The 24,363-nt window shown below is 42.9% G+C and overlaps 1 protein-coding gene across 1 annotated transcript in view; it reads right to left on the bottom strand.

Annotated features, from left to right (window-relative positions):
• The window catches only part of TBXAS1 (thromboxane A synthase 1), a 243,562-nt gene that overhangs the window by 136,917 nt on the left and 82,282 nt on the right, over positions 1 to 24,363 (bottom strand). Inside the window, 1 exon segment of the mRNA XM_042795265.1 lies at positions 13,877 to 13,929. Within this exon segment, the coding sequence (XP_042651199.1) occupies positions 13,877 to 13,929 (53 nt within the window).

The raw sequence follows: 24,363 nt of genomic DNA, 5'->3' as shown, positions 1-24,363 counted from the left end.
CTGCAATAAAACCACAAGTGTAATAAAGTTGCTAGTTACACGCCCATCACTAACCTTCATATAAGCAAACACATTGCAAGATGACTAAACCAAAACCTGTGTGATCCGACTTCTGCTTCCCATAAAGCACTCCTGACCATCGTAAAACTGAGGTTTGTGTTATTTTTCCTCCTTGAGACTAGGCATCAGGGTACAAAGAAACGCCATCCATAAGTCTGCATTTCTGCAACCTTCATTTTATACGTACTTTACATATCATGGCCAGGACTCAAGCGTGACTAGAGTTTTTCACATCTCCGGTTTTGGTTAGCCATTTTAGCCCAGAAGGAAAGAAAAGGCTTTCAGAAAACACCAAGTATCTCTATCTGCTGAAAAGTCATGTCCTCATACATATCTTCAAAAGAGGCATTCAGAACAGAGGCATTCAAAATCAGTATGCTGTTTCTGTTTGGTTTAATTCAGCACTTTATCTTCGATTTCTTCATAGGCAAGACAGCTCATGTGCCTCCTGTAAACACGATCAGCAGTGGTGGGTGATACAATATTTTATTTTTGCATGTGTTTGAAATAAACATATACATAATTTTCTTTCAGTTTACTCCTTCTTACTGGCATTTTGATCTTAAATCAATGAGAGTTACAATACATTTCACACCATCTCTTTTTATTCCTTTGCTCTGTTTATGTTAATGCAGACACATGTATTTCTGAAATAATACTGTCTTAATAATAAAAACCATTAATTCCTCAATGATAGATAGGACTCAATATACTGATTTTTTTGCATCATAAACATAACACGATGAAATGAGGAAGACAAATTGAGTTTTGCCTAACTACACATGCACACACTCTTTTGTTGAATAAGAAGCCAGAAACAAGACATTTCAACTTGGTCATGGCTACCAGCCTGAAGATATCTGAAGTTTAAGCAACTGAAAGCAGGGTTTCATAGGTGGGGAGCAATGGGCAAGCCATTCATCTGGTTTGTGTGCAACAGAGACACGGGTCCCAGCCGAAACTGGAGAGCCTTACCCGGGCAAGTAAAGGTTTGCCAGAGTGGCCACGAGGGGGACAGCCACTGGGACTCGCTTTTCTTTCCTGATCTGCCTTAAAAAAATATGTTGAAACAAAGGAAAAAAAAGGATAGTAACCACCCACTGAGCTCCTGGGAATGTATTTTTTTATGCTACAGCATACAAAATGCACACAGGAAAGATTCATTTTTTAAAATCCTTGCATACCTATGGTAGCGTGTGCTTTTTCTATACATTCTTAAGATCTATACACATACACACAAAAATCGTTTAATTTTGTTAATGTATTATTAAATGCGCACTAAGCCAAATAAAAGTCATTTCCCAAAGCGTTATGCATTTATAATGAAACCACTAGCAAAATTCTTTACAATAAAAATGCTAGCTGTACACATGACCAAACTAAATTATCTTGGGAAATGGCTAATATCTGACCATGTGGAAACGTTAGAAAGCAGGGCTTTGTTACAGGACTAGAAGGAAAAAAAATAGATGTATTTTCTTACAAAAAAATTGCGATGATAAAAATATTTTTAATAGTAAAAAATACTGCAGCTACAGGAAATTTTCCTGAATCAGTTCAATCTGTGTTGTGCTGGACTTTAAAAACCCATTAAAAATAACCATGATAAATTTCCCAACCTCTTTCAGTTCACCATGCAGAAGACAAAGGAAACTGCAATTCAACAGAGATAGAAAAGAAAGAAAAGAATGGAAAAACCTGATAGCTTGTGCATCAGTGGTAATATCCTTGCTAACAACAACGGGCAAATCTGCACCACAAAGGACGAGAAGAGCAGGAGTGATGTGTACAGCTGACAAAGGCACTCCAAAGTAATGACTTCCAGGAAAATCTGCTGTTACAAATGGACAACACACTGCTGAGAAGTAGCTGAGTCACGACTTTCATAACATGGCAAATTATTTCAGCCTAAAAATGGGTGTATTGAAAAACAGGATGTATACGGCTCCGGTAAGGCGACTGTGGGGATAATGTCCTACAAACAGCTAATATGCTCACCTGGTTTAAATTATCAAACCTCGCTGAGATCCATGCATGTTCAGGGATTTTCCCCGATATAATGCACAGGCATAAGACACAGGTCATGTTTCAAGCAGTAATATCAGTAAGAGCACTACCTAGTTGACCTATTTTCCATTTACCACCTTGTACATATTATCGGCTGTAACAAACACACTTCTTTTGCTGCTCCCTTTTTTGGTGGGGGAGAAGAGGGCAGTTGTATAACAAATGGCATATACGTCACTGTACCCTAAACCAACCCAAATCCCTGAGGATGGAAGAGTACATTTAGCCCTCTCCTCTTCCATGGACGTACCCATTTGCCACGGAGCAGCAGGTCCTGTTCACCCACCTCCTCCTCCCGACAGCCAACCAAGGCACAACATACCGCCCAGCACTGCAGTGTTAGCATCCCACACCACTTCGCTATGATAATCCCCAAACCCTCTGATCTCCGGAGGCTGCTGGAGTCATTTCCGAGAGCCTTTTCCTCCAAACGGTTAAGCATACATGAAACACCAAAAGTCATACTATAGCATTTCTGAGGAGAACATTTCTGAACCAAAAATTACATTTTTAATTGCTCAAATTCTGTGTAGCAAAAAAAGGAAAACAATTAGATTTAAAAGCAGATCAATGTAAACACTTCATACTCCTTCTAAATATACAGGTATTGGGGCAAGATCAAGGAACTTGATCTTCACACCATGACAGGTATAGCAGAGATACAACCCACTGAATCTATTCATAACCCTTATAAACAAAGCAAAAAAAAAAAAAAAGCAAGCACAACTAACTGTAGGATGAACCATCACTGAAGTAAATATATTGATCTATCAAAAATGATTGAAGACTGACAATAAAAGGGTTATAAATGCTTAGAAGAAAGAGAAAGCAAAACCACAAAACCAACCCACTAAAAAACTCCCACCTGCATTCACAGGGAAAAATGGACTGGAACAATAAAACACAATGGCAGTGCCTGTACGTCTTTGATAGCTGCCCCTCCCAAAAGCTGGAACAATCTTGCTATAAACCAAGCAAATGAAAATGTAAATGCATGAGCAATCGTCTGGGGGATTCAGATGCTTCGTGTCCTGTAGGCAAAGAAGGAAGGGGAAAAAGGTGGGAATGCAAGAGAAGGCACCACTTTTAATATTTGTAATTATCGATCATGCTCTCCTCACCTGGAGGCTTTTTTAATCCAGCAGAGACCTTACAGATAAATATGCGGCGCCGGCTGCACGGCAGCTTTCGTGCTGCCAGCAACACCTGCCCCCCCTCCGACCTCAGCACCATCCACGGCCGCGGGTCCCGCAGCACGCAGGGGCAGCCTCCGCACCGTGGGGGTGCCCGCCGGGGCAAAGGGCCTCCACAGCTGCCTGCAGAAACCCAGCACTCGAAGGGCGAGCTCAGGAGGGGCACGGGACCGGGAGATACGCTGAACGCGACGCCCAGAGCAGTCCTGTGAGTACGTATCAACACAGCGGCGTACCGAAGGGCTACCAGGTCTACCTGAGGCCGTACAAACTGGGCATCTGTTTAAATATTTTGCTAAGGAAGTTAAGAAAATTACAGTAGCTCCACAAACTTGATTCTGCTCTTCACTACTGACGAAAATCTCATTGCTTTAGTTATTGGGCAAAAGAAAATAAAATGCCTTTGATGCAGGAAGAAAGATGGGTCTGTAGTAAGAATAAGTTTAGATACTACAAGTATTAATCTTCCCATTTTGCAATACACTTCTCTGCCTCAAAAACGAGAATTTAAATTACTTTAATAGAAAATAATATTTAACAGCTAATGCCTTCCCATGTGACGGTACGTTACCGCCTGACCTATTTTAACATTTGCCTCTGTGCTGCACTTGTAGACCTCCTTTCCCTTTCTCCTGTCCCACGCACAGCTTATTTACTGCTGGGCCAAGCGGACAGCCAGTGGACATATAAAACCAATAGGCTGCTCTGATAACATTTTACTTTGGCCCTTCACATGGAGTATTTCATAAGATGTTCCATGCGATAAAAGGTCCCAAAGAACCGAGATCTTCTCATAATGTCACACTTTGCAAGACTCTGCAGCAATTCCCAGTGTCCTTGCCAAGATCCTTTTTCAATAAAATAGATTCCAACATTGACAGAAAAGCTTGGATTATTGCTGAGTGATAAAATGTCTACTGCTAGCCCTTACAGAGTCAGAACATTGCTCCCAACTCACTCCTTTTTCTGTAAACTACTTTTAAGATGTCTGGATACACCTTAAAATTTGCTGTACAAAACCTGATTTTATTCAATAGGTACCATCATCCAAAAATCAAATTTATATAATATGAGAGATACCTAAAAACATTGGGTCAAGATCCTCAAACAGCCACGGCTCTATGCCTTCAGTGGAGCTACACTGAAGTAAACAACAGCTTGAAGGTCCAGACCACTGTTTGCAGGCTTGTTTACACGAGGGAGAGAGGAGATTCTGGGACAAGGCATGATTCGAATTTTAATCAAGTTAGACTAGAAAACACTCCTATGGGAGCACACCCTTACAGATACAACAATTGTCGGGGGAGATGGTCAGTTTTTTGCCTGATGCAGTTTATCATTCCAGAACTGCTGTGGCTGTGCATGGGAGGTTTTTTGACATTACTATAGCTGTTTAATTATACCAGTACAATTTTATCAGTATGACTAAAATAAATCCTCCTTTGAGACAAGCCCTCAAGTTTTGCCACCACATTTAATGGAAGGAAGGAAAGATTCACAATCCCCAGGGTAATGGTGGCTCAGCTCATTCCACACTACCCAAGCTAGAAAAAAAAAAATAAATAGAATAACAACTGACAACGACTTCTTCCTATGCGGTGGGGTATACTTCTGCCTATTGCCTGATGAAATCGTAGCCAGTTCACTACCAGAAGGTCTGACATATAGCAGACTCTCCAGGGAAAGAGGAGAGCTAGTCGAACATAGAAAAAGGGTAATTTGAAGATGGTGCCAAACCAACAAAGGAAAAGGAGATATTTTGTTCCCCTTACTACTAATAAAACACAGTAGACTAAAATTGATCCCCAGACTAATAAGGTAGAGGAAAAACTAAAACCTTTATATGACAAAACAATAAAAAAGTAATGAAGAGATTTATGGAAGTACATAAAACCCTTGGAATGACGTAAAAATTGTCAGGTCATGTTACTGTTTTCAGCTCAACACGGGTAAGAAAAACAGGGAGAAATAAAAATTAGGGCACGGAGGAAAGACAGCACAGGGCTGAAGAGGGTGGAGAGAAATCAAAGAAAGAAAACAGCGCCAAGACAAATATTTAGGGAGCAAAAGATTACAGCAGAATTAAAGCATGAATACAGAGCCCACAAGATAAGGTTGTCAATGTAAAACGAAAAAACAGAACAAACCCCCGAGCCAACAAAGCAGTGGCAGCATCAAAAGGCAACAGGCAGCAGTTGATGGGAAGCGCCTCCATTGGTACCTGACGAGGTGCAGTCATCCTCAAAGAGAAAAAGATGACTATTTCTAGGAAACTAAGAGACATCCCCATTCCTGTGCAACGCTTTGGTGTCCTAAGGGGCAGAGGCCCCACGAGGTGCTGTCTAAGGACTCCCCAGCACGGTGACGGAGGGTTTAACCAGCACCTGCACCCTGGAGCTCCTCGCAGGAGTGTCAGGAGGGGACAGAGCCGTGGATGCTCCAGCCCGTGCTGGGGCTCGCAGAGAATGGGCACACGCAACAGGAGTTGCTCTTTCTTCCCTCCATCCTTCTTCTCTCCAGCCCCCAGTGGGGGCTATGTGGGGAAGGGAAATCCCTTTTGCTTGATGTTTCCCCGTGACACACAAGAAAGCAGTCACAGGCTGCTTTTGGATTTCTTTGGGCTGCCACAAAGAAAAGCGAACGGGCAGTAGGGGGTCACCTGGAGAGGCGGAAACCTGACGCTCCTGGGAAATGCTGGGCAACCAAGGAAGGCAGGAGGAGCTCTGGAGTTGCAGCATTAAAGTTGATCTGCTTCAAAGGCTGCCAAGAAAGGGAAGGGGACACACACACACAGACACATTGAGAGGGATGATGCATTTTCCTCCCTCTGTGTGGAGGGTGGGGAAATGATTCAGGAACTTCATTTAAAAATTACCATGCATGGCTCTGGGAACACCAGTGCATAATCAGATACTTAGCGGGTGAAGCCAGAGACCATTAATAGCTACTGAACATTACATATTGTATGCATCCACTTCAGGTTTGTATCAATACTTCTAGGTGCTGTAGGAAATTCAAATGAAAGCATTTAATATGCATAGCAAAATCCACAATACTACTGTTTTCCCATACTTTGCAGAAGGATTGGTATATTGAAATAATGCCTCAGATTTTTTGGGCTTTTAAAAGCCCTCAGCCTGCTTCTTCCCAAATGATGGAAAGAGGGAAAAAATTATAAGGCAGACTTTACGGCCTGTTAAGCAGATTAACAAATGCAGGCTCTGGTAGATGGTGAAGAAGGTAGATCAAGGTGAAATTAAGTCTAGGAAACTAGTTTTTATAACTGTGGGGTTCACTCTGAATATTTACTCCCTCTGCCTTGAATTAGGATGACACAGTCTGGTACACAGGTGCTGATCATAGCGGTGTTACACGATAAGAAGAGGCAATCTGTTTAGCAGTCCCATCCCAAGCCCTTCAAAATGATGATTTTAAGCATTAATTAGCTAAGAAGCAGGCAGTACAGATCAAAGATCACCTGTGCTGTATATTAGGTGTAAAATGCTCCTCGGGCAGCATGTTTTCAAAAGAAACTTCAGTTTTCAAATAATCTTAACCTGGAGCTCACAAGGACTGTGCTTTAACAACTAAGTGCTGTGCTACCAACGTGCAAGGGAACAGGGGAACAAAGAAACACCTCCCTGGGACCAAATGGAGGTGAAACCTCCTCCTGGCCAAAGCGGCTACCTGCACGTGCAGGAACAGACCAAGATTTAATCAGGTTCCTCAGACGCTAAGACACGGTACAAGGGCCTGCTGCCTGCTTCCCTCATCCATCTTCGGAGCTGACACGGTTCTGGCCGGTCTCACAGAGCCTTTCTGTATCTGGCCAGCGTACCAACCAGGGGATTTCCCTCTACACAAACACTAATTCGCTGAAGCTACGACCACAGCAGTTCGCACGCGCCCGAGTATAGAGACAAGATCAGGGACGTGGTGCAGGTGACAGGCACTGTCCTTTGCTACCTTGCCAGGAGCATATAAAATGCTGTCTGTCTCATCTGGCTGGATTTCACACTCTCTTTCCAGAGGTGTAAAAGATTACATCAGGTCTTTGACTCAAGTTGGCTTGAACATCTGCAGTAGAGTCATGGAGCGGTCATGGGTGGAAGAAAGAAACTTGGAAAAAGCAGAGCAGTGAGCACATGCCTGCAGCTCAGCCACCCCAGGGCAAGGTCTGGAGCCTCAGAGAAGAGAGGAGAGCTTTGCACACAGAAGGGTTTACCACTCCGCATCAAACACTTCCATCCGAACGGCTTTCCCTGCCCCGAGGGCTGGGACTGACACTTCCATGGGCCTCAGAGTCTCTGGTTTTGAATACCTAGCACCCAAGTGTCCCTGGACCTGAGCTGGACAGCAAGGGGCTACAGTAAGAAATCAACAGCCACCACGGAGTAGACAAACTCAAGTTGCGTGGTTCTCATGGGAGGTCACAGTCCACACATAAGATTTGTCCATGGCTAAGAAGAGGTCATTAATGAATACCTTCAACATTACTAGTACACTAGGCATCAATTTGCGATGATCCAGAGACCTAAGTGCAGTTGAAACATGCCAGAATTAAACCAGTCAACTAATTTACCATAAATTCTGTCTATAAACTGCATCCCACAGGTCTCTGTACACAGAATGTAAAATACTCCATAATGATCAGGCAGCCCACAAAAACGATTACAACTATAACAGTAACACTAGACTCCAATTCTCAAAACAGTGTGGTATGACACCTTTTGGGTAAATCTTTAGGCATCAGTCCCATAAAAGGCTATGTTTTTAAGACCAATTAGCTCTAGAGAGAAAAGGAGAAACTGGTGATGATATACCCATGAGTAATTCACAGGACTTGTTCCAGCAGCTTGATTTAACCATTGGAACTAACTATAACCAGTACCTAATTATGGTTAACTGTGAGGAGTTAGATGGAGATGTAGTATTGTACCGTGACACTACATTTCTGCCAGGAATATTTTTGGGGTTTGGTTCTTTTTTAAAAGACAACTTTTACAAAATAGGTTACTATTAACAAATTCTGAATATGTTAATTTAAAAATAGAGAGAAAGAAGGTGTCTGAAAGTTTAATTTAAGAATGTTAAGATTCTCCTATTGGTTCAGTCAATTTTTGAGATAATCCTTTCCATTTCAGAGAGAATGGCTAGCACATTACACAGAGGAGCAATAAAATTGTCTACATGCAAAGTGCTGTCAAAAGAGAGGGTGGGGAGGGGAAAGAAATATTTTTCTCCCCATTAACTTCTTTCAGCTACAATAAACCTAAGTGTTTATGTGTACCAACAGCAGTAAAAATATTTTTCAGGCACAAATGCAATTGTTTCTTTTATGGCCCTGATTCAGCAAGGTAGATAAACTTCTGCCTAACTTGAAGCATGTTGAGTAATACCATTGACTTTAATGGGATTACTCATGTGCTCAAAGTTAGGCACATGTTTAAGGGTTCCTGCTTGTACTGTATCCACAGTTTTCTGGTATTTAAAGGAAAAAGAGATAACTCTAATTCACAATAGCAATTCTGGGTCTGATCAACAATCCTATAGAGTCAAAGGACCTTATCACAACACATAAATGAAGAAACACGGAGAAAAAAAAAAAATCTTGATTGAGTATAAGACACTTGAGTCTGGCCAAGAAAGTATATCACTCTAAGAAAATAAAAATCCAGGCAAGTCAGGCTAACAAAATTCTTTATCGGGTTAAATGTGAAACTGAGATTATGAAGAGCTATAGATCAGAAATAGGAAGCCTGTTTTTTTCCCTTCCCCCTATCCTTGCCCAGGTATGATTTCCTCTAGCTGAAATACAAAAGGTAAATTGTTTAAAATATCGAAATAAAGGAAGGACCACAGGAGAGGTAGTAAGTCCATTAGACCCCCAGTGCAAGAGGATAAGATTGTTTCATAAAACTAAATTATTTCTTTACATGAGCCTTCAGAGACAAAGATGAGAATGCCTGTCCTGGGATTACTCTTTCCACATAAAGCAGAATAAGGCTAGAAACAGAGAGGCTAAAAAGAAGTTTGTGAAATTAAAATGGCAATAAAGACACTGTTTCTTCAGGTAAATTAACTGCATGATGAAGACATCAGCTGTTCCCTGCAGGAGATCCTGCCCCCATCCACCTCAGGCTTGCCCTGAGGTGTTTGAGGAGGGCAGAAGGAAGGATAAGGCTTTGAGAAAAATTCCAGATGCCCATATCCCAGAAACACACGTTCGTCTTCTGTCCGCCAAAGGGAAAGCCCCAGACCTCCACACTGACCACTCACTGTGCCACAGCCCTGATGCAGAGGTCAGGAGCAGCTGCCAGAAAAGCCATTTTCTTGTCCACAACTGTTTGGTTATGGTCTCACCTGCAGAAATGCTAACTAGTGCCATCTGCAGCGACATTTTGGGGGAGAGGAGAAGTCAAGCGTTAAGGCAGAACCAACTCTAGCTGCATTGACTTCTGAAAATCCGTCAGCTGCCAGCATAACTTACAATCACAACTCACCCCTGGACGCATTTCAGGTTAGTGACCGGCTCCATGATCTCTCCTAATCCGTCAAGCCACCCAATCATTTCAGTGACCAGCTGTGATCTTGCTTCCAATAACGACTTATTAGGAAATCATGTAAGGAATATTAGGAAGTCTTTAACAAAACAAAACAAAAAAAAAAATACACCACCACCATCCACAACTCAGACATTGAGTAATCCCATGCACACCTTAAGAAAAATCTCCTGTCCTGTTTTAAGTTACTTTCTGTGCATTACTTAAAAATGCGCTGAAGTAACCCACTGCAAAACAAGATGCTCCTTCTATGGAAACGGAGCTCCACTTGCATCCGTGTTTTCACAAGATGCTTCAGGAGTGCCTGCACCTTGGCATGCTTTCTGTGGTGCTGTGCCGATCCAGGAATGTTTACGCTGGAGCCCAGCAGAGGCTCAGCACGGGTAAGATGCAGTTTGCTGCTCGTGGTTTTATTAGGGATTGAGAATGGTTTACAACTGGCTCTTGTCAGAAATGTTCTCATTAATTTCTCTCCCCACTGGAAATCAGATTTTGAGCTTGTTGCCTCCTTTTGTCAGTTTACAGCCAGACAACCCTGAGCTCAAGCACCCTGACTGCCTTCTGCTTTCTAGAGGTGGTTTAATCCAAACACCATCCTCTTGCTACTCCTAGACTCACCTCTTTGCCTCTGCCTTACTTTGTTCTTGTCTGCTTTAGCATTTACTCTACTACACAGTTGTTTAGACTTCTCATGGCAGGTCAAAGTTGAGAGTTCAAGTAGAGGAAGAATAAGAATAGGGTTTGACCTCCTGCAAACTGTTTCAGATGCGAAAGGACATGAAGAAAGGGTGTCACCCTACAGATTGCACTGAATTTTAATCTTCTGCTCCAACTCTTTGGTCATATGCAGTGAGGTCTATGTTATGAACTCTTACACTCTTCCCCACATCCAAATGCATTGCTAGTCAAAGGCAGAATAGATTCATTCATCCCCAAGGCAATCACCTGCCCGCTTGGGGCTGTGTCGTATTTTCTGTTCCTTCAGTGGTAGTGTGTTGTTGGGCCAAGAATATATTACTTATTTTGGCACTATTCTCCGACTCCAAATCAGCCATACAGGCTTACAGTGCTATAAAGTCATAATGATGCAGCCACAGTAGAGTGGTCAAATGAATACAAACTGTGTATATAAAGTAAAATTAACTCGCTGCCTCTACAGCTCTGCTCATGTTGTAGCAGTTGCTTTTCTGATTCCATAAAGTATACTCTCCCCCCTTATTTCTCCTCTTCAACCCAGAAGCTCTTTCTTTCTCTGTCTGATCTGATCACCTATTTCCAGTCAGTAGCCATAACCTACAATTGAAATGGAAAAACTGGATATGGTGTGGATGAAAATAAAGTATCAAAACATCAACATTCATCCAAAAAATGTGACATACATCACTATTTTCCACAGAAACCAGGACTACTTTCCTGCAATCTCCTACCTTAAAAAGGAGAATATTCAAGACAAATCTTAGTATGTACCAGTACACTGCTTTCCAAACAGGATATCTTTCACTTTTAATTTTTGTTATAGAGAACCAGCACACATATTTTAGAGGAGGTATTTTTATAGAAGGTACTCCAAACTATAGCTGAACCGAAGAGTACCACTCTGTTGCAGGATCTCTTCAAAAGTCACATCAGTGGCTTGGATTCCCCCATTGAACAGAAATGCTCCAACTCTGCTTTTGCACCAAACCAGAGCTGTTTGCTTCTGCCTAGGCCTCCATCTGGGGCCAGCTCTATGAAAACAGACAGTTTTCACAGCATACACTCACAACTGAAGACTATTTGCATTGTCTCTCTCTATAAAAGAGTAATACCATCACCTCTCTTTTGGATCCACACACAGGAGTGAAGAAAAAAAAAAAAAAAAAAGCTTTTGTGACCTACAAAAGCCTTACTTGAAATAATTCTCTACGACTTGAGGCCTTTTGGAATGGAAGGGATATATTGTTTTGACTTGATTAAAGCTGAAAAGTTGATTTGACATCCTGTTGTCAAGGAAACCAATTCACACACAAAAGAAAACAGTTGTGATGGTATCATTCAGACTATTCAAGTGACCTTAGAAAGAAAAAAGGCTTCAGTTCCAAAGATTTGTATTCAACTCACTTCACCACTGTAGAAATAAAGATCATTGCTCTTTATGCTTATTGGAAAGCAGTTTTCAATCTGGAAAAAGCAAAATGCCACATCTTCTTCCAACTGCCAGATCCAATCCTTTGCTGCGACCATACACATAAACACACCTAACATTTATTACCTCTCTCAAAGAATCACGGGAAGAATCACACAGAAGACGTACAGTGAAGGAGAAGGAATTTCTTTAGTTGACAGGACTGTGATAACTAACCCCAGCACATGCCACACCTACGGAACGGCAGCTCACAAGCCAGGTTTTAAACCACCATCCTCCAATGACAAATAAAGCTCACCTCGGGCACAGCAATGTTTGAGTCCATCTGTGTGTTCCCTGGAGATACCAAAAGGCAGCCTTCCTCTCTCCACCTCCCTCCCAAACGGAGGTTGTCCCACATGCACTCCACGGGACGTGGATGCTGGGTCCGCTCACTCCTCCTCCCTACAGGACCGCTTCCACCACCATCCGGCTCTGCGGCCCACGCAAGGCTCACGGAGGTTCCATTCCTTGTCAGCTGGGGGTAGGTTGGAAAAACGAAACTTTCTATCTATCCGCTCATACCGTGCAATTATACATCTCTTTCTCCAACGACAGAGCCTCTGCCTGGCCGAGCGAGCAGACAGACAACTAAATAGCGACTTGTCTCTAATTCAGCTTAGAAAAAAATAGGCCCGATATTAATAAGGAGGGAAATACACGGAGGAATGAATGCCAGTGTTCTTACATTATTGTCATTTCAGGGCATCACACCAAAGGTCATGTAGATAATAAGCCTCAGTCATTTTCCATTTGTTACACAACATACAAATTGCCACGGTGTTAATGAATATCTTTCTCCATTCCTGGCCAGCTAAGACACTGTATTATTTCCTCTCAGACAAATACCTAACCCTTGGAATTCATTATTTCCATCGCTTCTTGCAGCACTTTGTCCTTAGGGCTGAGCATAAATGCCACAAGGCAGCTGTGACTGAAGCATCAAATGCTTCATATGGCTGAGCCTGACTTCTTTCCGATACAGCTTTTTTTCTGGGAGAGCATACAAAGAGTATTTATAACATTTATGACCAAATATTCACACACCATTCATATATGTTCTCTTACAAGTGTTTTAAATCCCTTGCAGAACACAGGGGAAAAAACTGGCGTTGTCTGTATTCTGTGGATATTGCTTGATACTTGTATATTGAAATAATAGTTATGCTAGAAACACCAACTGACCACAATAGCAGCTACCATGAAATAACCGCATTTCCACTTAAGATGATGACAACTGGGAAGTAGTTCTTGGAACAGAAATGACATTCACAGAAATGTGGAAGGGCTCGTGTGAAGGGATATACTACTTAAACCCCCCTTTACTTCTAATAAATTGCTAAGATAGCACAGCTGAGCTATAGAGAGAGGAATGCCTCATTTCTAATCTGTACTTCATTGTATTTTAAGTTTAGGAATTTTGCATAAATATAGATAGCAACAGCTGAACCAAATTCATGCTATTTCATAAACTGAGGGTTTTTTTCAAGATGACAAATTATTATTTCCACTGTTCACCATAAGTATAAAGAATGTGCAGATGAAAAGAGAATATTGAAGGCTGGTAGCTTTGTACAGTTCTGAAAAAGACTAAACTTTATGTGCATAATTAAAAGAAGAAAGAGAAGAATGAAGTCTACACCAAATGCTGAACTCAAATAAGATAAGGTTATTTTCTGCATATAATCAAACAATCTCCACCTCTATCCTCCCAGACTGAAACACCGCACTCTACGTTTTGATGACCTTATCTTGGTATTTTCTCCTCTCCCGCCCAACAAACGCGAACAGCCAGAAAAGAAGAAAGCTGATGGCACTGCTAAGCTTACCCACAAACAGGTCCGTACTCGGTTATGAGTTTGGTGTGGTTTTCCCAAAAGCCCTGGATAAAAGAAAAATAAAAAAGTATTTTATAACAGTACTTGACAGAAACATCCATTATACAGTGTTGCAAACACTCACACAAAGCTTTGAACCTCAATTAGCAGAACCATGGTATTAACTCATAACTTCACCTTTCTCTCATTGTCCAGCTGTGACAGTAGAGTCTAGAAATGATGACTGGAAAAAAAATCCCAACCCCAAAAAAGACCTGGAGAGCCATGAAATATGTTTTCATCAGGGCTTCGCACTGCAAAATATGTTACCACTTCATGATTTACTTTTTCTTTTTTTTTAAAATAATTTCATGATGGGATCCTGACTCATAATTTTTTTCTGTTATGTGTGTGGATGGAAAAACTGACAAGAGAAATTAATAACAGAATAAGTATATGACTTACTACACACAAGAGAAACACAGGGAATGCGGGAAGGTTGTCTTGTTTTGGTTTTAGTTATATCATCAGAAAAAAAAAACAAACTGCAAAGTTGGAGTTTAGCTCGAGGCAGTCACCTGGGACACTCTACAGAATAGTAAGCAGATTTATTTTAACAAACTTTTAGAATTTTTACTGTGTTTCATTTTCATAATTGATGAAAATTGGTATCCATTTATCTAAATAAACCTGCCACTATACTAAACTGTTAGTGTCCTAAATGAATTCAAATTGATTAATCTGAAAGAAGGTGTGCAAAATGTATCCCCACAAGTGAATATGAAAAAATCTGTTTTAACAAAGCTGTAATATTTGGGAATCGTACCGCATTGTGTTTGTAACTTGTCTATGGAAAAATAACACATTTGACTGCATTAATCTGCATTTATATTAATTCAAGAAGGACTATTGTGATCTATCTTCATTCTTCAGAGAAAATTCACTAACAAAGTAGAATATTTACGCCTCTTATTTAATCTTTCTTATTTTTTATAACATACTGCAGAATATTAGCTAGAACAATATGAACTATTGTAAATACATTAACTACAGACATGAATAAACAAGACCATGTCATGTGTGTGTGCTTTGGGAGCATTTTACCACACTAAGCAAAAGAAAATCTGGTAATCAAAAGTAGTTATCCTACTTATCACCCCTGGGTGCTAATTTAACACCCAAATTAGCAAAGCACTTGCTACCACCTACAGCCCTCCTCTTATCGAGCCCTTCATTTGTTTTTTGTTCTTAATAGGGTTGTGGGGTTTTTGTTGTGGTTGGTTTGTTTTTGTTGGTTTGTTTTTTTTTTTTTTTTTAATCCCAGACTTGCAACGTGTTTACAGGACAATACGTCTCCAGGTTAAGGCAAGAACTTTGTAGTTTTTCCTCCACCTACAAAAAGCTAAAGCGCTGGCTGGCGTGTAAGAAAGCACGCTGAAGAGAAAATTATGAAAGGGGTTCGTTTTGACGATTGCCTGAAAAAATATGTATTCTCACCTGAAAAATACCTCCCTGCTAAGGTAAGCAGAAAAGCCTCATCCATTCGCACACAGAAAGGCAGGTGGGCAGAGCCCTTGTGGCACCACGACCCCACGCACGCACACACCGAGCTCCCTCCCACGGGCTTTTACCCGCAGCCGCCGAGGGCGGGGGGGGAGGCGCGGGCGCTCAGCAGTAACCGGGCTCCAGCCCGCAGTTACCGGGATCTCAGCGTTCCGGGGGCGGCCCCCCCGCCCCGGCGGGTCCGGGCCCCCCCGGGCCCCCCGCCCCGGCGGGTCCGGGCCCCCCCGGGCCCCCCCCGGGCCCCCCGCCCCGGCGGGTCCGGGCCCCCCCGGGCAGCACCGGGCACGCTGCCTCCCGCAGCAGCACCGGCTGCGCGGGGCCGGGGCACCGCCAGCCTCGCGAGACGGTGCCGAATCGGGCCCGTCCCCCCACGCGTGTCCGCGCCCGCCTCCCGGGCTCGCTCGGGACTTGCCGAAGCGCCGCCCGAGCCCTCCCCGCCGAGCTCCGCTCTGGATCACCGCCGCGCTCGCTGCACCCACCAGCTGCGCCCCAGCGGGCCACCCGCGCTCACAAGAAGCGTAGGCTTTAAACGATCCGGTGAAAAAGCCTTCCAGAAAGCCGGCTTCTTGGGAGCACGGCTTCTGGCTCGCTACTGCAGAGGGGTCAGGCAGGACACGTTTCAAATCAGGCCTGTCAACCGATAACTGGTTTTCCGGGCCTCCCGAACGATGTCACTGGCTTAAAATTAACCACACTTAGTTTTTCCTTCCCGAAGTGAGAAGTACAAAACCGCAGCATGGGGGGAGAGGAGGAGCTGAAAAGTATCTGGAAGAGACGGTGAGAAAGCATCCTCAGGAGTAAAAAAAGTACTTGTTCTCTACACTACGGGACACTTTCTCAGATCCTCTACACGTGCATACGCACCGCTGCCTGCCTCCACCACCCACCCCCAGGCCCCACTTCCATCCCGGTCACCTTCACGGGCACGGTGAGCACTCGGGAACAGGCCCCGTTGGGCAAACAACTGGGAAAAATGAGCAAACAGCACATGCAGAGCCCCGCAGGGCTGCGGTGGCCGGAGAACGGCCAAGGCAGAGGGCACGTGTGTGTGCATCCCTTATAAGCCAAGGGACTGCAGGCCCTTCAGCTGGAGAAAGCTGGGGTTGTACGAAGGAACTTGTGTCTCAATAGCCGTGAGGAAGGTCAGTGAATCTGTGGTGGCCTCGGTACGCGGTGAGGGGATACGCAGCGTCCACATATCTCCGTCAGTTTTGCAGCATCATCCCTGAACATGGTTTCCAGTAGACAGGTACCTTGAAAACATCCTCCTCCTCCTCCTGTGAGTCATGTCTGAAGCACAGCAAGCCTCATAAGTGCTTTCAGTAATTTATTTACACTAGCTGAGGTCGATCTGCTCTAAGGCTCATTATTGCAGGTTTGCCCAGGTTTACAACTGTAATTGTACTTAGCACCTACAGGATAACTAAGCACCTGCCCACCAGCAGCAACTGTTTTACAAGAAAATGGACGTAGACACCTCTCTTTGACTCAAGATCACCCAGTGGGTAAACGCAAGGAGAGGAAGCAAACTCAGAAATAGTGCCTGCTGACTTGTACCCAGTGGCTTAAACAGTCGTAAGACAGGAGCTATAACAAAGGACTGTGGGGGTTAGGAAGGGGATAATCAGGGAAAAATGGAAACACGTATTTTGATTTTTTAGGAAAACAGAGGGAAACTGAAAAGCAAAACAATGAATGGTATTACAAGATGACACCATGTGCATCAGGAGGAACTGTAACACATTAAACAGTCACTTGTTAACAATGAAGTATAAAAGCATAGTCAGTAATGCTGTTCCAAATCAGAAAAATCACTTAGCTTTTTCTTTGTTTGGAAGCTGCAGAATATGAATTATCATCAACAACAACTGAGAAAAGGGTTGGGGCGGGAGGTACTTGCTGCGTGTAGCCCCTACAGTGAGGTACCAGCCTGATGACAGCCCATTATCAAACAAGATAATGCAGGAGTATGAAATGCTTCTTTCCCTGAAGAAAGCATATTTTACAGCATCTGGTATACCATGGAAACAGCAGCTCAAGTGGGCTGACTGCTGCACACCCAGAAGGCTTCTTTGTTTACATGGCTGGCAGTTGCCTCCCTACGGGGAATTTGCATTCTCCCCTTCCTCTGAACATGGATCATCAGCTGCATCTGTGGGCAGAACCACACACCAGGCCAAATCCTGCACTCAGGGATACAGGTGCAACTCCTGTGGAAGGGAACGAGGTTTGGATCCGCATCAGCCAGAGCAAAATATGGTCATTGCCAACCATCTACCTCGAGATACTGAATGCTGAGGCTTCAGCTTGAGCAGCACGTACACGAAAGGGCTTCAAGAAAGGACTCACTGGCTCAAGCATCCTCTTTCCATTTTTCAGTAGATTCTGCCACTCCAAGACGGATCCTTCAGCAATTTCCTCCTTGTTGCATATTCACCTTGCTAGTTTCTCACAGCAAGGAAAAAAATCTGCAGCAACATCATCTTTCCTTCTTGCTGAAAATGGGTGTAGGCACTAAGCCAAAGTTTTCAGAAATAGGCATTAGTACCGTGCATTTTGATTTTTGGGGTGTCTAACATGAGGCATATCCAACCTATTCTTATTAGTTGCTCAGTACCTGCAGATCTTGTGGCTGCAAATGGGGATGTGAGTGATTAAATTTAAGCTCAAGCTTAACATGACCCAGACTGCATGGAGGATGCTTCATAACATTTTAGCCTGCTGCAGCGAGAAAACAAATCATGTGGTTTATGAACTTAGCTGTCGTCCTTAAGGATCACTAGATAAAATGGTTTGAAGAGGGCCACAAAGCTGGGATCCAGCAGATGCAGGCCTCTGATAGTGATTCAAAACTTGGACTCCAAAAAAGTGACTTCCGGAATGCAGTGAGGGTAGCTCCTGAATTTTGTGGTGTACTGAATGCCACGGAAGCTACTGAACGGTGTGGAGATGGATGTGGTGTGCCTATCAAAATCAACTGCAAGTGGGAAACGCCACCCATGTAAGAATAGCCAAGGGAAAAATGCTTCTTTTGTTGCCCCTTTCTGAAAGGCATCACATATTACTTGACGTCCGTCACTTTCCAAGAGAGTCTGGATCCAAACCTGTGACTCGGAAGCCAAAGATGCCATATCCCATCACCAGTCCCATATATGCTCCACCCTCACCACCCTGTAGTCAGACACAATGTTCTGTTTCACTGTGGTATTAATAACCACAGCATCATTGTTTGAGCGAACATCTCATATCAAGAGACAAAAATCTATACGGTTATTTATGGTACATAATGACAATGAATGACATTTTTGGATCAGATTTTTAGTATTCAGTGGGCTTCACGTGTCACTTTTAACTCAGACCACCTGGAAAAAAACAACTGCTACTAACTTAGTAGCAAAATTGGTATTTTTTTTTTTTTTTAATAAAAGCTAACATATAATTAAAGCAACCTTGTATCAGACTGCAGCCCACTTTGAAGGAATAACTCCAGACTGTACATCATCTCCAGTAATAATCCTAGTGAAAACACTAAGATGCCAGCAGACAAGAGGAGGAAAACAGCATGAACTTCTAACCAGCCTGATTCCAAGCCATGTACATAGTTTGTTTCCTTTGATCATTACCCGTAATGGCCGTCCTCTGTGTGTAATTTGGTTTAATTTATGTGTATGCCATTTCAGATTTTAAAAAACACATATAGCCCTTCCAAATTTATTAAAAGCAGCCTTCCTACCCTTAATAGTTATTAAGAGAGGTTAGTATTATGTAATTAAATTAATCCTCATCTGTAAAGGCTAATTAACTGAACACTAATTGAATCTGCATATGAAAATTTGGACAATGTGTTCTCATTACACAATTAAAAAAAAATTACCTGAACTAAATACCAAACAAAATGTAAATTTTTTTCCTTCTACCTTTTCAGGTCTTCAATAAAAACTAAGTGGGCAGGTTTATTTCTGTGTGCTGTATTAGCCCTTGCTGTCTGGAACAAGGAGCTGTCAGGTCGCTGTTCAGAGAAACTGCCCAAGTCCTTCCCTGAAAGACGGCTATTTCCCCTCTTGCAGGAGCTCTCCCGTTCTCTCTGCCCTTGCCCCATGCCCTTCATTGCCCTCCTCTTCTGCTGGCCATCCCCTGCCCTGGTCAGAGGCTCCTGGGACCGAGCCACGTGAAGGACCAGATGGCATCAAGCTCTCACCTCAATGGATCGCATCACCCAAAAGGAGCGGATGGCACAACGCGATTCCGTCAAGCCAGTTCACCTCCTGAAAGCCTGCATACAGCCAGCTTGAAGCCACCTGGGCGGTTTTGGCAGGGCACTGCCCTGTCAGCCCCACAGACCACTTGACAGTGAAGTCCGAAGGAGAACAGCCTCATCCCAGTCTCCTCTGCCTGGGTGTGCCTGCATTACAAAAGCAAGACATGTTTTGGACCCTTTTCAGCCTTTTCTTGAGACATTTACGGTTTAAAACAGCCAGGTTTCCAAGAGGGAATTAAGAAAAGCACATCATCCTTTCTGGTATTTGCTGTCTCTCCCCATTAACCAGGTTAATGGCTGATTCTAATATGTTGGTAACTGAGGAGTCGGCAGGAGGGAGGGGAAGCCAAGCAAGTAAATACACAATTGCCAGCCTGACCTCAATAGCATGCAAGGTTTCCCCAGTGCATGGAACACACACAGTCCTCGGGTTTTTCTCAAACAGCCCACCATATGTTTTTAACATTTGAGTCACAAGCAGCAGCGCTGCAGAGGTGGCACGGCTGGGTGGAGCAGCTGCAGCCGGTTAACGGTCCCGCAGGCACCACTTCTGCCCCACCAGTAACAGCCCAGCGCCCTGCTTCTCAGCAAACACCTAAACAAAAGAGGGCCAGAGAAATGGGAAACGGGACGCACTGCACGTCACCTTCCTTCGGCAAGATCCCACATTTGCTAGGTGAGGGAGCAGTGGAGGATGCACACAGACTTCAGTAACGCACATGGTTTGGTGGCAGGTGAGCAGTCATCATACCCAGAAGGGTGAAGATCGGAATAAAAATTGAGACACGGTAAAAAATGCAAGCTGTAGGGAAATGAGTATGGACTGAGTTGAAAGAAAGTACAGGCATGAAAGGAGGAAACCCACAGATTTCTCAAGGGTCAGTCTTGGGACAAACCTTGTTCAATGTTTTGAGGACCGACTTTGGCACGAAAAGCAGACAGACTTTAAAGAAGTACGTTCACAGTTCTTGAAAGACAGATTCTCTCCTCAGCAGGCAGAGAGATTGAGATTGTCATATCAGAAGAAATGGATGACCTAAAGAACCTGAACAACCGCAACAGAGAAGAGCCTTTAGTTGAAAGCAAAGCTTCATGCCCTTAGAGGGACTATGCTGACTCCAAGAATTTCTGCAGTAGTAAATTATTGTTTGAAAATAACAGAGAAGGGAAAAACCTGGATGGACACATCAACCACGGGATAATGATGAACAACAAGTATGATGGAAACTACAAATGCAGAATATCTGGGATATGCTTTCTCTGGAATGCTGCATGCAAATCTGATGAGCCACATTCAAAAGGAATTAATTAAAAATGGAACAAGTGGAGAAAAGGGTTACAAGGATCCTCAGGGAACAGAAGGCCTGTCTTACAAGTAGTAATTAGGAGAGTTCATTTTAGCAAACCAAAGGTTCGTTTTAGCAGACCAAAGGGAGGAGACATGCTTGCTGTCTATGAAAGCACTGGTAGTAATCATCAGGGAGGAAAAAATATCTATTTAATATAAAGGCCTACATTACTAAAAGATCAAATGAGTATAAACTGGCCATGGATAAATGTTGCTAGAAATTAGATGAAAGTTATTGACTATCAAAGTAGTAAGATTTTAGAGCAGCCTCCCAGTCAGAATAGTGGAGGCAAGAACCTCAAGAAAGGTTCTGAGACACAGGAGATAAGATGTGGATACTTAGAGAAAAAAAAAAAAAAAGTAGTGTAGGATGAATAACCCAGCCCATCTACACCAGCCCCTCAAGGTGATATACAGCTGCTTCCAAAATGAGAGAGACTTTTCTTGTGGAAAAGATTTACTGCACTTTCATATGTGCACGCTGCATTCACACGTCTAGTTGATTCACCTTAACTTTCCAAAGCATTCCCACATAGATATGGCCTCATACATTAATTTGGCATACTGCAATGACATTCTCGCTTTCTTTTTGTCTTTCTCTTCTCAATCTCATTTCACTTTACAAACTTCATTTCCACAATATCTCTGGGATGGTAAGTGCCCATCTGTCACAGGTGGGGAGTTGGAAGTACACAAGATTAAGCATTTTGCCAAATGCCACACAAGAAGTCAGCAGTAGAGCCAGAGACAAGTTGTAGGTTTCTCAGTCCTCCTTCTCGGTATCTTACAAAACCATTCCTCCCTGCTACAGAAACACAGACAGTATATGAGATCAGAATATCAACAAATTCAATCTATTTCTCAGTTTTCAGACATATCACATGCCTGAGGCTTTGGAGAAAGGCAAGAGGAAAGCAACCCTACATACACAGTTAACTCTAAAATACTTTAAATAGAAGGAGATTTCTTCCCCACCGAACTGTTAGCTTCAATTACTTTTATCATAATATGCATAGCTACAAATGTAGTTAGTCATAAAATTATCCAGAGCCTCAAATTATTCCAGCTGCTGTATTTGACTCCCCGATTCTTGAAATGATGAATTCTTCAGACTGATTACACTGGCTAACATAATATCTCTTTTTATCTGTTTGGAAGTCACTTGCCATTAACTGAGACCTTGTTTATATCTGCTGTAGAGCTATAATTGTAACCTCACTATTTTTATTAGGACTATTGTCTAGATAACACTTAAACCTGCTAGGCCCTTATTTTGCTTAATAGTAAATGTCACAGAAGACACCTATTCAGGCTTCTAGGAACCTTTATCAAAAACAGAAAACATGTCATTATGAAGACATGTACAACCAGAAATACAATTTGTGCAATGTGTGTTCATGAACGGCTCCGTATGAGGTCTCACAGACTCACTGCAACTTCTGATCCGGTGATAAACATGTATTTATGATAAGATGAGAAACTAGGAAAAAAGAGAAAGGAATGATAGGGTTTTTTGTTGTTGTTTGTTTTTTTTTTACTAGAGTATGTAACTTCCACTAAATCTCTTCTAAGTTGTCTTCTTTCCAAACTGAGTGTCTCTCCTACAAAATCTCTTCTCGTATGTAATTCCACTTGTAATTCCACTGGATCGTTAACCATCTTCATGCATTTCTTAATATTGCTACGTCCTCAAATTGCAACACAGAAACAGAGAATTACAGTGCTCTCTATAGGAGGGAATTCATTGTGCAATAGAAGACCATTGCAATGTGTATTTTCACTGTGTGCTCAATGTCTCTCAGGTGCATTAGCGTAAGCATTCAGCACATCTTACTAATGGAGAATGAATTTTATTAGTTTCCTTTGCTGGCCTCCCTTAAGGGAAGCAAACCAGTAATTGCATCATTTAAAGAAATGGAAACAACTTCTTGTAGGACAGACAGACACACTTGCTAAACCTAAGGAAAACAAACATTTCAGTAGTACTCCGACAACACAGCACTGTTTTAGATGGCAACAAATTAGCATTTGGAGAAATTAAAGTTGACTTATTTCTCAAGAAAGGGAGACAGGGACTGTCTTTCTCCAAGGAGTTGCTCCACTTCTGAAGAGTGTCCCCCTCCTTTCTCAGATCCATCAACAGGAGATTCCTTCAGAACACGAAAACGTCATTTTTAAGCATAAAAGTTATTAAATCCCACTGTGCACTCTTAGGTGCCATAGAGCGCAAACACACTTTGAAATTACTGGAAAATTACATGTCCATGCGCAAGGTATTTCCTGCATCTTCACTGACAGCATGGTGCAGACTCTGGGCTGTCTTAGACTGCCCTAACCCACTAGTGCTGAAGTGGGTGCTATTTAGACAGGTGGGTTTCCAGAACACCTCATCTTTAGGAAGCAACATTACTCATTCAGTGGGTGACAGAATCTTGGTCTCCTCGGATATTTCACTTGTATAGCGCTAGGGTTCTCTACCACTGCTTATTAATTGATTATGAAATCAGTGCTACTTAATTATCCGTGACCATCAAGTTCACAACTATGAAACATACATCTGAAAGAAGTAAAGATTATCACAAGCTCCATCTGTGTTCAGCTCCCACATTTTGATCTTTTATCCCGATGACACTAAGACACAAAACACTGCCCAAACCAAAGCACTAGGCTGCACGCAGAGTACTCCATCAAGGGAAGAGACCTGGAAAGAGCATTACACGTGACAGACATTAATCATGCCACTTAATGCATTACTGAAAGATACTAGGACTATTTCTGTATTTTAACATAGCTGGACAAGCTCAGCTTCCTCTTGTCTAATTCCCACCTTGTATGGATGCAGACTCTCAAGCATGAAAGGAGAAAAATGTCCCTATAGATTGCACTGGCATCTGATGCAGAACAGAGCGTGCTGCTATCTGCAGCACAGACAAGGCAGGCACAGGCATGACAGGCCCCTTTTTGCTACCATCTATCACACGGCACCTCTGTAAAAGCCACAGGGTTCAAGGCGGACAAGTCAGCTTGACACACACACACGCCTTGAGGTGAAGCCATCCATTCAGCAGGGCACGAGGGGGCACGTGGCTGCTGAGCTACAAGCATCTTCACCCTGGCCGCGTGAACAAACACTTGCCATGCTTTATCCTGCTCTCAGACTGACAGTCCACCAGGTAGGACAGACCTACCCTAAACCACTACGGACAGAAATGTGTTGTAAGATCCTGTGCAGAACAGAATAGTTTTATCCCTTTGGGAATAAGACAAGCTGCTGCCCCAACCACCGCATCATACCAGGCAGTTGACTCTTCACTTAAAATAATTATTCCA

The sequence above is a fragment of the Tyto alba genome, unplaced genomic scaffold (genome assembly GCF_018691265.1).
Source record: "Tyto alba isolate M040663 unplaced genomic scaffold, T.alba_DEE_v4.0 Super-Scaffold_21, whole genome shotgun sequence".
NCBI lineage: Eukaryota > Metazoa > Chordata > Aves > Strigiformes > Tytonidae > Tyto > Tyto alba.
The sequence above is the reverse complement of the archived record's forward strand: the minus strand, read 5'-3'. Positions and strand labels throughout refer to the sequence as shown.